General features: G+C 45.3%; 1 protein-coding gene across 1 annotated transcript; it reads right to left on the reverse strand.

The window, feature by feature from the left end:
* Positions 1–2154: 2154 nt before the first annotated feature.
* On the reverse strand, positions 2155–12547 carry RAB30 (RAB30, member RAS oncogene family). The gene is made up of 4 exons (XM_009881195.1): positions 12444–12547; positions 10895–10978; positions 4839–5022; positions 2155–2736 (listed from the first exon to the last, which is right to left on the reverse strand). The coding sequence occupies exons 1-4, from the start codon at positions 12534–12536 to the stop codon at positions 2486–2488; spliced, it is 612 nt and encodes a 203-aa protein (XP_009879497.1). The 5' UTR covers positions 12537–12547; the 3' UTR covers positions 2155–2485.
* Between the last annotated feature and the right edge of the window lie 66 nt (positions 12548–12613).

Genomic DNA, 12613 nt, shown 5'->3' on the forward strand with positions numbered 1-12613 from the left:
TCAGGCTGAGGAACCCACACATGTTTTGGTGGGCAGTCTCCTTCCTCCTTGATGAACTCAAACAGCCCTGCCCTACTTGTTATCAATTACACACTGACAAGTCCAGCATCTGGAGAGTAAGAGCTTTTACAAATTAAATATATGTAGTATTGATTTTTAACTTGAGTGTTACCTTACATGTAACACCCTGAGCTTTGCTCTAAACATCTACCTAAAAGCTGTGCAGAATCAACTGTCTCAGAGTTTGGGTGGTCTTCACAAGGTCAAAGGAGGCTGCATTTGGCAATTTGGGGAATGCTCAAGACAGACATAGCTCTTCAGCACAGGCTGTACCACACGGTCCAGCACAGCAGCAGCCACCAAGTCCCACACATTTCTAAATCCTCTGGATTACACCACGAGCAGAGACTGAAAAGGACCAGTACAGGCCAGCCCAGCAGATGACATAACCCCTGACATCTCACACTTATGGAAGCTCTTTGCTAAGGGTTACCTAAATGACAAACAAGCCTTGTACTGCAACATCTACATCTTCCTTTTTACTGCTAGTCATAACAGAAGAAAGTGCCCTAAAACATAGCAAGAAAACATTAAAAATGGCGATATGACGCACTGATCCCCCCTCTCTGACTCAGTCAGCTCCCCATTACAGATCAAAGGCACAACATGATATGGCCCAAAGAAGCCTTTCCAGGAAAATGTGGAAAAAGGCATTTTAAAATGCCTTTTTCTTTTTTTTTTTTAAGTTGTTCTTTTCAAGAAGTATTTACTGGTAGCTTTTTATGTCAATACTAAAGCTCTGTTATAATGTTCAGTAAATGCCAAGTAATATAAAATTGATTAACTTTAAATTACAGCATATCACAGCCACGTAACTGCCAGGAGAGATTTATCCAGATTAGCTAAACTGAACTCAAACTTAAAAAAAATAAATATCATTTTTCATGTGCGCATTCACTACTTTCCAGTTTTGCTTTAACGTCAACATGTAACTTTGCAATGCATTATTCACATATGGCACTACAGGTGTAATAACATCGCAAACTCTGGAGCGCTCCCACTTCAGTGGCTTCTGCAGAAAGAAACCGCCTAAAAAGTTATACATACATCAGAGTCTGGGGATTAAGAGTACAAAGCATCAAGTAAATTAAATGACTCTGCAGCCCTGAACCTGGAAGCTACTCTAGCAGAGAGACTGGATGTCAAGAAGACACCTTCAAGAGCATCTTTGAGAGCAGTTCCACAAGGTGAGTGCTGGACAGGGTCAGCCACAGAATATCACTTGCAACCCCTCACTATTTCCACTTAGCATTAAAAAAACAAAACAAAACAAAAAACAAACCTCTACAAAATGGTACACCTGCCTTTCAACAAGAACTGTCTCTACAAGCTTTATTTTTAAGCTGGACGTATTGCAGACGGCCACTTCCAACTGTGCTCTCTTTGAACCCTTATACACAATCCACGCGCACACAAGATTTTGGTCACATCTGGTGCGCTTTTTTCCAACTCCACCAATAACCTTTCCCAAAGCTAATTTTTCACATTAGGACATTACTAATTAGAGGAGGAACAGTTAATTTTATTATTTTTTTTTTATTTCCGGAAAGTCTTTTCATCCTACGACGGATATCAAAGAAGCATAGTCCTTTCCCACTACGTACAGGCCTAGAAAAAGAGGTAATGAGACTTTTTTTTTATTTTTATGAACAGTGCTTATTAGTGTTTTTTTTCCTAACCAGTCTAAGTTACACATTCAGAGGACAGTAATGTAGTAAGACTATGTTTGGTCTATGGGATATTTGTCAAACTGCTAGCACCAAAGGGAGCAACTGAGACATATCCATGTCTTCTTACATCTTGAAAATGTTGATATATGTAACTTTTTTTTTTTTTAATTCCATGTTCATGAAAGTGCCTGTAGATGAGAGACATAACACTGTTTCAAACACCAGAGTCCTCCATGAAGACACGCGGGCAGATGCTATGTACATGTCTGAAGAGCTCACTCGCTGGCAGCCCAGGAGATTGCCTCTGTAGTCCAGGGTCAATGTCCATTGTTGGTTTTTTTCTTATTTTTTTTAATTTTATTTTAAAAAGGACCAAACACATTGTTCTGCAAGAGACATTTTGATCTCTTCAATATCTTCTTCAAGAGAGGTTGCTCTAGTGTCCCAAAGAAGGAAAAGCAATAGCTCACATTCTGCATTACGTGAAGCGCTTGTGCAACTCTCCTCTTTCCTAACCCGCTCCAGAGACTGCAAGAAAAATGAAATTTAAACCGTGTGATATTCTGCTACGTTGCCATGCAGCTGGAGCCATCAGCCTGCCGTGCTTCCAGGTCTGCAACCTGACTCAGGGTAAGTCAAGATGGGTCAAAGTGGCAGGAATTCCCTTCAAGGAGATAAATCCCAGCACAAAAAGACAACCCATCCTCCTGGCCCACAGCAGAAGGGGAAAAAAAAAAAAATCACATGCCAGCTCTTTAATTAAAATTACAGCAAGTCAAGTAGCTGATACTTTTCCCCTCTCCTGGTAAGGGGGATGAGACATTGTTCACAAGGGTGTTCTGTCGTGCCTCACTGATCAACCGGCAGGCCAAGTCCAGGAAGAGTTTTTCCACATTATCCGATTCTTTTGCCGAGGTTTCCAGATAGTACATGTCCTGTGCTTCAGAAAACTCTGCAGCTCTTTGCTGGGAGACTTCCCTCTTATCAGCTAAATCAATCTTATTACCTGCATTGATAAAAGATTTTAGAAAGGGAATTAATTTGACTTCCAAAACAAGAAAAACAAAAGTTGATAAGGGATAAAGAAGAGTTTGGTGTTGTATATGTGTATGGACAGCAGTTTTGATGTGAAACTCTTAGTGCTTGCTCTCCCCTCCAAATAGCAGATTCCCTGATACACGTGACCAAGTTCATTTAATATCAGCTTATTTAATGGAATATGCCCTGTGAGCATCCAAGTCAGTTAGCTTTAATTTAGCACCAGTGCATCTGTTTGCTGCTATCAACCGACATTAAAGGATTTCCATTTTAATATCTATTGAAAATTCTCCTGTTCTTGCTCTGAGGAGCACTTAAAATGTCAATTATAGCATGTGAAACACTAAACGTGATATTTCTCATGTCATTACAAGCTTTAAAAGAAGCCTGGTGTGGAAGGCTGCTTTCCTATTTCAATATTCCCATGAAGGATTTGGCTGTTGAGGCTGGAAGAGGGACGAGCTCGGGGGCACTCGCAGAACGAGGTGGGGCGAGAAACCAGCCCCTTCCTTTGGAGAGCTCGGTGGAGTAGAGAGTTGATTAATGCCTCAAGCAAGTGTCTGATATGATTATACCCTATTACCGGCCACTTCACTTCAAACATGTTTTTGCTATAAATTAATCTCACAAAGAAGATAACAGACTAGGACCTGTGATAATGGGAAGCTGTGTCCGTGGACTCAGCAGGTTCAGTGGTCTTGCTTCTACCAGCAATTTTGTCAGAACTACTGGGAGGAAAAGGTTACATTTCCACTGGCAAACCACAGCTCATTGCTACCTTCTTGTCTGAGAGCCCCTTTCTTTCCTGATAAAGCAGTTTCTTGGACCTGCTGCGTACACTGAAGTTACCTTTCTAAACCAATTATCACTCAACACAAGCAGTTTATGGGTGTCACCATCTTCAAAGCATGTATTATGGCTGTTATCATTTATATTTTGTGCTGTAGATGTTGATAATTAACTTCATGTTCCCTAAAATATTAACGTATAAATTTGTTCCTCATGTATTATTTTTCGGCACCGTTTGTACAAGTGCCATACCCTTCTAATGGAGAGTCATGAGTTTCTTGTAATCCCAAGACTTGCAACACCATTCGGGCATGTAAAACCCAAAAGATTTTTAAAGGCACCTTAAACACATTTTTAAATCTTCTAGACTTTTCTTTTAAACAGCAAACTATTAAAGCAGATAATGACACCACAGTATAAAACCTTCCGGCTTTCCCCAACTTGTTTTTCCATTGTTCTTCATATACATCCTTGGGCCTTTAAAAGCCAAATCCTAATTATCAGATGCTGAAAGCAGAGAATGGAAAAGCACAGGGAAGCAAAACGACCTTCACCTTGCTTGTAGCAGACAGATGGCCTGAGGTCTGCTTTAGCTTGAGTTGAAGCTCTACAGATTAACATAGCATTCAGTTATTTATTTTTAGTTTCCCTAAAATTCATGCAAATATCCAGTTCTCCAGCTCTGTTCCACCTGTGAATGCTACGATCCACACAACCATCACATCCCAACCTGGTTCGCAGATCCTGACCCACTCGAGACAAGGCTCCAGTTGTCCCACAGCTATGGGGTCTAGCAACTTGCAGACAACCCTAACTTGAGCAGATCCTTGTATATTTGTAGAGATCTGAGCTGGAAGCCACAAGGGAAACTGCTCTATTCATAGCTCAGTTGGGAGCTGTACCATCAACACTTTGGTCCCATATGGGACCAATGGGTGGGAAGTATCCACCTCTGCATGCAATAGCCTTAGACCTGAGACTGGACCACACTTTGAGAAGTGCCTGTGGTGTCCTGAACATCACTATCAGCATCTTGGGGTTATTTGCAGAAGGAATGGCCCAAGCACTGGGTTTAAGGCATCACCTCCATCCTGTGCCCACCTGCGGTTACAACTGGTTGGCAAGAAGATCTGCTGCACCCGTTCGAGCATCCTGCACCACCAGTTCACACAGATGCCACGCTTTCCTCCTGCTAACACTTCTATCTGTCACCAACCCCTTGACACGCACAGCTCGCCCCCTCATCGCACCACCATCCCGCTAGGGACGATTGTCGCTTACCCACAAGCACGGTTATGACCTTGTTGCTGGCATATTGCTCGATTTCTCGCAGCCACTCGGGGAGACACCGGAAGGATTCTTCACAGGTGATGTCGTAGGTCAAGATTAACGCGTTAGCACTGCGATAGTAACTCTGCGTGATGGACCGGAATCGCTCTTGTCCTGCCGTGTCCCAGATCTGCAGCTTTTGGCATAATAAGGAAGGGTGGTAAAAGGAAAAAAAAAAAATTAACTTTTTTTATTTGATAGCAGTGCTGTTTTCACCTAAAAACAACCCTTCAGGATAAAACCAATGCTGAGAAAGCACTTAGCTCTTCTCCCCTTTGGCTTTCCCTCCCCCAGCATTTTCCGTTTCCACTCCTGCACTTGTGGATTGAAATGCAAGGCACAAAGTCAGCTGGCACGGCAGCCGACGGCCCCTGGAAGCCACAAGTCTACAAGCTTTCATGTGACTTCTAGCATCTCCCTCTGCTGTGGACAGAGCTGTCGGCCTGGAGACACAATGCAGGCGCTGGAGGGAGAAAGTCACTTCTGCCCCTGAAGTCCAACCAAGAGCAGCATCCACCCCAAAAAGGAATAAGAACGCCTCTCCTCTAGCTCCCAAAGCTACTTATAGTTATCCTGAGATGAGGCACTGGTGGGTGGAATCACAGAATCACAGAATTTTCAGAGTTGGAAGGGACCTCTAGAGATCATCTAGTCCAACTCCCCTGCTAAAGCAGGATTGCCCAGAGCACATTACTCAGGACTGCATCCAGGCGGGTTGTGAAAATCTCCAGAGAAGGGGACTCCACACTCTCCCTGGGCAGCCTGTGCCACTGCTCTGTCACCCGAACTGTAAAGAAGTTTTTTCGTGTGTTGGAACGGAACTTCCTATGTTCCAACTTGCACCCATTGCCCCTCGTCCTGTCACTGGGACCCACCGAGAAGAGTCTGGCTCCATCCTCCTTCAACCCACCCTTTAGATATTTGTAAGTAATAATAAGGTCTCCCCTCAGCCTTCTCTTCTCCAGGCTAAAGAGTCCCAGCTCTCTCAGCCTTTCCTCGTAAGGGAGATGCTCCAATCCCTCAATCATCTTGGTTGCCCAAGATGGGTTGATGTGATGATACACAGGTTCCTGTGGCCCAAGGTTGCCTGTGATGATACACAGGTTCAATCCTGTGTCAAACCACAGGATTGAACAAGGAGCTCAGCTGAAGGCTGACCCAAGCACTCTAACACGTTTCCTCTCTACAATTTCAGCCGTCTCACCCAGTTGCTCGCTGCCTACCTTCCCAACACATAGAACTGGTTGACACATCCTTAAGGATATTAAAGAGGTCACGAGTGTTTGCCAAACCCTCTGGTTCCAGGAGGACAACATACATTTCCCAATTCAAACAAAACTCATACTGTTTTTATAATTTGACCACCTGATAGCTTTTGATGGGTCATCAAAACCTCAGTATGCCAAAAAGTCATCAGTCAAAGAAACAAACACCCAAAATTAAAAAATTTCAACATAAAAGAGTACTTCTCTGCTTCCAGTCTTATTTTTTTTAAAACGCCCTGGAATTAAGTATGTGAAGGGGTGATTTCCAGCCAGAATCCTGTGCACTTTGGGAAGAAGGTGGCAAAGTATTTGAGATTTTTTCCATATATTCAGCATCCCGTAACAGAGAAAACCTTATTCTTGCCCAATTCCAAAGTCGAACTACTCCAGCTACTCATCACAAATGCATTAGTTTGAAATGAGAGCTCCCAGTAGCAGCTTTCAGACGTGGGGTATGATTTTGAAAAAGTACATTTTTTTGCAGAGAAAGTAATCTGTGGCTGTCTTACAGCTCCTGGGCAGCTTTATGCTTAATCTTGGCATAGTCGTATTTAAACAGATGAACCTGACACCTGCAGTTAAGTGACACAAAAACTATAAGTGAAATGACTTGCACGTGATTCAGGTAAAGAACGAGTCTCCATTAAAACAAACCCGCCCCCAAACTCTGGCAGATGGAAAAATACAGATAATTTTGTTGTTACTCAGCTATTTCCCAGGCAAAACGTTTACCGGTTGGTCTAGTGGTTAACTCCAGCGTATATACATTTCGCATTTATTGAAAAGATCTCCAAGCTGATAAAAACTTGATGTGACTATGTTCTTCCACTGCTTTAATATAACACACATAGAAAGCAAAAGGGATCGCCCTGGGGGAGAGGGTTTCTTACTGCCTGCAGCCGGGAGTCTTCCTGCACGCTGGGTGCAGAAGACAGGGAAGAGCCCCCGACCTTACAGCCACTGAAAAACTCCTCCTGGACACAAAACACATATCTCGCATTTCACCCCACCGATTATTTCTGCCAAATAAAATATTTCACAGCAACGATTTTGTCTCATTTTTTCAGGGGAACCAAAGGACGGTGCCTGACTCAGCCTGCAGAAAACGTAGACGTTTATTTTCTTAGAGCCAACTGATGCTTCCTGCTTTCCCAACACTTACACATACATTTAGCTTCACATACACGAACATTTTCACCAAATACAATAAGATTACAGGTCTGTATGGTGTATCCCTCTGTTTGTAGCACTGAGGATGTTTAGCTTTGACCAGCATGAGAACTGCTAGCCTACAGAAGGCCAACCACATCCTGGGCTGCATCCAAAGCAGCGTGGCCAGCAGGTGGGATTCTGCCCCTCTGCTCTGCTCTGGTGAGCCCCCACCTGCAGTGCTGCCTCCAGCTCTGGGGCCCCCAACATAAGAAGGACAAGGACCTGTTGGAGCGGGTCCAGAGAGGCCACAAAGATGATGAGAGGGCTGGAGCACCTCTGCTATGAAGACAGGCTGAGGGAGTTGGGGTTGTTCAGCCTGGAGAAGAGAAGGCTCCGGGGAGACCTTATAGCAGCTTTCCAGTATCTAAAAGGGGCCTATAGGAAAGCTGGGGGAAAACCTTTTATGAGGGCATGTAGTGATAGGAGGAGGGGGAATGGCTTCAAACTGGAAGAGGGGAGATTTAGAATAGATATTAGGAATAAATTTTTCACTGTGAGGGTGGTGAGGCACTGGCACAGGTTGCCCAGAGAAGCTGTGGCTGCCCCATCCCTGGAGGTGTTCAAGGCCAGGTTGGATGGGGCTTTGAACAGCCTGGTCTGGTGGGAGGTGCCCATGGCAGGGGGGGTGGAACTCGATGATCTTCAAGGTTCCTTCCAACCTAAACCATTCTATGATTCTACTTGGCTTGAATTTGTGTAGCCTCTTAGTACAGGTGTTGCACGTATTTTTGTGTTTATTAGGAAAGGCCAGGCAGATTAAAAGCCCCTTCAACTGCACAGTGCTGTCTCAGCTCACCTGTCAGCGAGCTTTAGTAGCCGCTCATATCTGATACAGCTTGCACACAGTTTTCATGATAGCAAGTCCCTCTCCACTGACTTTCAAATGCAATTTTGAAAGCTGGAAAGTACTTTTCCCCAGAAATATATCATTTATTTTCAAGTCTGAAAACAGCTCTGCTCTCTCATCCTGGATCCCAGCAGACGTGCAGGAGATGCTGCCCGGCACAGAAGCAGAGTCACGGCTCAGGCACTGTGAAATGAGCTAACAGTCAGAGAAGCGCCTCGTTTGACTGAGATGTCATTTATACTGCTCTGTGCTCTGACTCATTCCTGATTTTCCCGCTCATTAAATGTTTATTCTCACTAGCACTGCTTACTCAAAAAGTTTCGGCTACAAGATCACTCCCTAAAGGAAATCCACTTGCCTTTCAGATGCTGGAAGGCTCATTCAAATGCCCAAACGCATTGCACTAAGCTTCCTCCCAAGCTTGGTCATTGCGGCTGAGCTCCAGCGACTCCAATGTACTCCACTGGTGGGGTGGGGAGAAGGACTTTGATTTAACAACTCATTATTTGCTGTGTGAAATATAGCTGGTATACCAGCTATCACTTGCTAAGGCTCTGTGAAACACAAGCCAGCCCCAAGGTGATTAAAAGAGTTGCTGGGATGGACGCTTGTGCATTCATCAGACAATTGCAGGGCAGCAGGGACTTACCATGCTGACAAGTTTTCCTTTAGCTTGTAGAGCTCCCCTGAACCACCTTTGCCCCTGACAGCCCACGTTGCTACGACTGCTCCCAACTTTCTCTTAAGGAGTTTGTATTCTGTTGTGGTTTGAGCCAGGTTGGCCACTGAAACGAACAACAGACCTCAAACCAGGATGTATCTGCAGTCTAAGCTAGTCTCAAAACAGGATTATGTCATGGGAACAAGTCAAACTCAGATAAATCCTTAGGGCGAGTTCACCTGTCCAAAAACCAGAACTCAGATATGGAGCCTTAAGAACATCGCTTATATGTACTTGACAGGGAACCAGACGTTGGAAAGCAGAGGCACCTGAAGTGGATGGGATTAATCTGCCTCAGAGATTGCTTTTCTCCCTCCATTGACCAGGACAATCTTGAGACAGCTGGTTTAAGCCAGGTATAGAAGGGAAAAAATGAATTCCACCTTCAGTGCAGTACTTAAGCCATTTACCAGCTTAGATTCTCTGAGCTGCTTCACTGGAGCTGGTTTTGGCAGAACGAAGTGTCTCTGCTGTCCGAGGAGCTGGACGAACAGCATCCGCGTCCTGGCTGACCCCGCTACACCAGATGCCTGCTAATGAGCATCGCAACCACCAAACTAAGTACCAACAGCATGGGAGCTACATGTGATCCTCACTGCTTTCCTGCCTCCTGCTCTGTCCCACTTGAGCAGCGATGTGCCGAACATTAACTTGGTCTTTTTCAGGTGAAGGTATTCACACCTCTTGTTCTTCACCTGCTCAGGCTAGAAGGTCCTCTGGTCATGGACCATCACTTGCCACCAGTTTGTACAGCTCCTCACGCAGCAGGGTGGCAGCCTGCTGACACGATCGTGGATTTTTAAATCTGTCCTAAACTTAGGAATACATGACCTGATTTTCTTCTTAAAACGACTTTGTGCTGAAATACAGGGTAAAAAAAAAAAAAAACAAAACAAAACAAGCAGGGAACCAGGGCAGTAAATCTGCACAAGTCCACTGTTTCACTTACACAAGCTTAAAAATGAGTCTCGGTGTCACATCTAGCTGCTGTCACACTGCTGCCGCTCTCCCATTTGCTCACTACTAGATTTGACAAAGGCAGGAAGGGGAAAACCACTGTTTTTCACTTTGATGCCCCTGGATTTAATGCAGGCAGAGTAATTCCAGGGGCAGCTCAGGGACCCAGGACACCTTGATATTAGAGGCTCAGACAATACTCTTCTCCCACCTCTTGGACACCACAATAGCTCTAGCGAAATCTCTATTAATGAACAAAGCAGCACCAGGCAACATCTCTAGGTGCTGGAACCCAACCATGGATCCCATTAAAGCATGAGATTGGTCCTGGTATGTTTTGACCTAAAGTAGCTCTCTGCCAAGTGATGCTTAGGTTCAGTTTGGGAGTTAGCACAGGACAAGGACAGTTTCCCAGCAGCAGTTTGGTTGCAACCACCCTATTTTGGAGGGTGAAAGATTTAATAACGCAGACATTGCCTTCTCACTTCAACCTGTTGACCAAAGCATCAGTATTGTGACCATCTCCACTTCTGCAAAACCCATAACTTGGCAGAAGTGGAAGACGAGCCTTCGTTGTGCAGAACCACCCAAGTCCAGAAGCCTGCTCTCCTCAACAGCCGTCTTGGGAGCTCACAGAACATCTTCACCGAGCACACCCCAGTGGGAATGCAACAGATTTCTGCTTACCAGAAATGCCATGAGCAGAAGTTGCACTGAAGTGCTTCTTGGCACTTCCTCAACCCCAGCCAGGCATGATCTCAGTGTTTCCTAAGCAAGGTCAGAGTTCTGCAATATCTCCCTTTTCTATTTTCTCACTTAGAATAGGTTTGCTGTTACGATTCCAATGGTAATTGTGGAGAGGGGCGCACAGCATTAGACCCAGCATTGCCTGAGCTGTGTCATATAGCCCTGTGCTTCCCCATGTGCCCACAGGCCTTCCAGCAGTGAGAAACCTCAGCTATGGCCCTGCCCCATGAGTTCATGCTGAAAACCATCAGGCTCCTACCTTTACTTTTTCACCATTTATCTCCACGGTTTTAATCATGAAGTCAACCCCAATCGTGGCTCCTTGACCCGGTGGGAAAAGCCCCTGAAAGAAAACAGAATTTCATTAAGCAAATTTCTGTATCTCTCTCTGGGTGCCAGTGCTCACCTTTTTCCAAGCCCAAAACTATTCCTCCCTTGTCCCCTTCCCTGGACGCTTATTTCCATCACATTTAGAGAAGAAAACCTGACATTTCCCCATCACAAAGGTTACCATAATTCAACACCACAGTGCTTTCCCTGCTTACACATCCCTAGTCACGTAGCAAGTCGTTGACTTCAGAGGTGAGAAAACAGAAGAAAAGGAGGATGCATACAGGGGAAAAAGGGAGGGGAAAAGCCCTTCTGCTTCTGTGCAGTTAGAAGAGGCAGAGGAAGGGTAGATTATGACCCTCCATCCTACTTCCCAATGCCTTGAAAGAGGTGTGAGCGCCTGCAAGGGATGAGATGCCTTTGCCCCTGCAACCTCACACCTTCCCTCTCCCCTCCACCACAGGCCATGGCATGGAAAGGCATTTCTGGCAGCTCTCAGCACCAGGAGCACATCCCTGCACAGCATTTTGGGAGCGAAGCACAGAGCCAGACACTACCAGTGCCACAGCAATGGCAAGGGTTGGCGTGATGCTGGTGGCATCTGATTGCAACACCATCAGAAAGGAGCAACAGCAAACCATAGGAGAAAAAAAAAAAGTAAACTGAGCTTTTTGATTTCTGGTGTCCAGGTCTACAAAGTCATGTTGATTTTGGGGCACATCCATCTCCCACAGCAGCTGCGCTGCCAAAGCACAAGCAGCAGAAGTGGCCACAGATTTTTGGGGTTAACCCTCTGGGGTTGACTAGCTTTATTGCCACTGGCTGTCACAAGGGGTTGGAGAGTGTTTAACATCACCATGGCTTCAAAACTAAAAGTAACAATGAGGGGAAAAATTGCTGACAATTCTTAGTGGAGAGTGCAACAAAAACCCCACAACTTATCTTTTATAGTGCATCGTGCAAAACCTTCTCTTGCCCCAGATCACAGAAGCCTGGTCCTTTCCCTGTTATTCTGCCACAGAAAAGGTCTGATGTTTAACAGAAAACACCAGACTGACAGCCCAGGACCCAGATTATTTAATTATCCACTAATGACAAATAACAGAGAGAGCTTTGGGCAGTGGCAGGAGGGATGGGGAGGAGAAGGCACACAGGAGTGCAAGAGATGTGCTGGTCCTTATAACTGGTCCAGAGCACCTCCAAATCAGGAGGCTTTCAGAGAGGACTTTTCATCTTCAGAGGGATGAGTCTTCTCCAACACAAGATCCCCAACAGAGCTAAGTACAGCACTAGATACAGATGTGCTGCTCGTGCTAGTACATGGCTGTAGGTGATACATGCACCAAGACTGCAGACAATTAATTACTTCGGAGCTGCAATGCCAGCGACGCCCTCAGCTCACAGCCACGGGCTCCACGCTCCCATCCCAGTGCTGTCCCCACCCCAACATCCCACGTCCAAGAGGCGGCCAACCTTACCTGAGTGAAGCGACGGACTAAGCAGGTCTTCCCCACACCGGCGTTGCCGATTAAAACAATTTTGAAGAGGAAATCATAATCTTCCATACTCATTTACGCAGCTGCAAGAGAGAGAGAACGCGAGACGACATGAACCGAGGCGGTGGGGAAATGCCCTTTTTATTCCTGCT

This window comes from Charadrius vociferus, unplaced genomic scaffold (genome assembly GCF_000708025.1).
Source record: "Charadrius vociferus isolate BGI_N301 unplaced genomic scaffold, ASM70802v2 scaffold1, whole genome shotgun sequence".
Lineage (NCBI taxonomy): Eukaryota > Metazoa > Chordata > Aves > Charadriiformes > Charadriidae > Charadrius > Charadrius vociferus.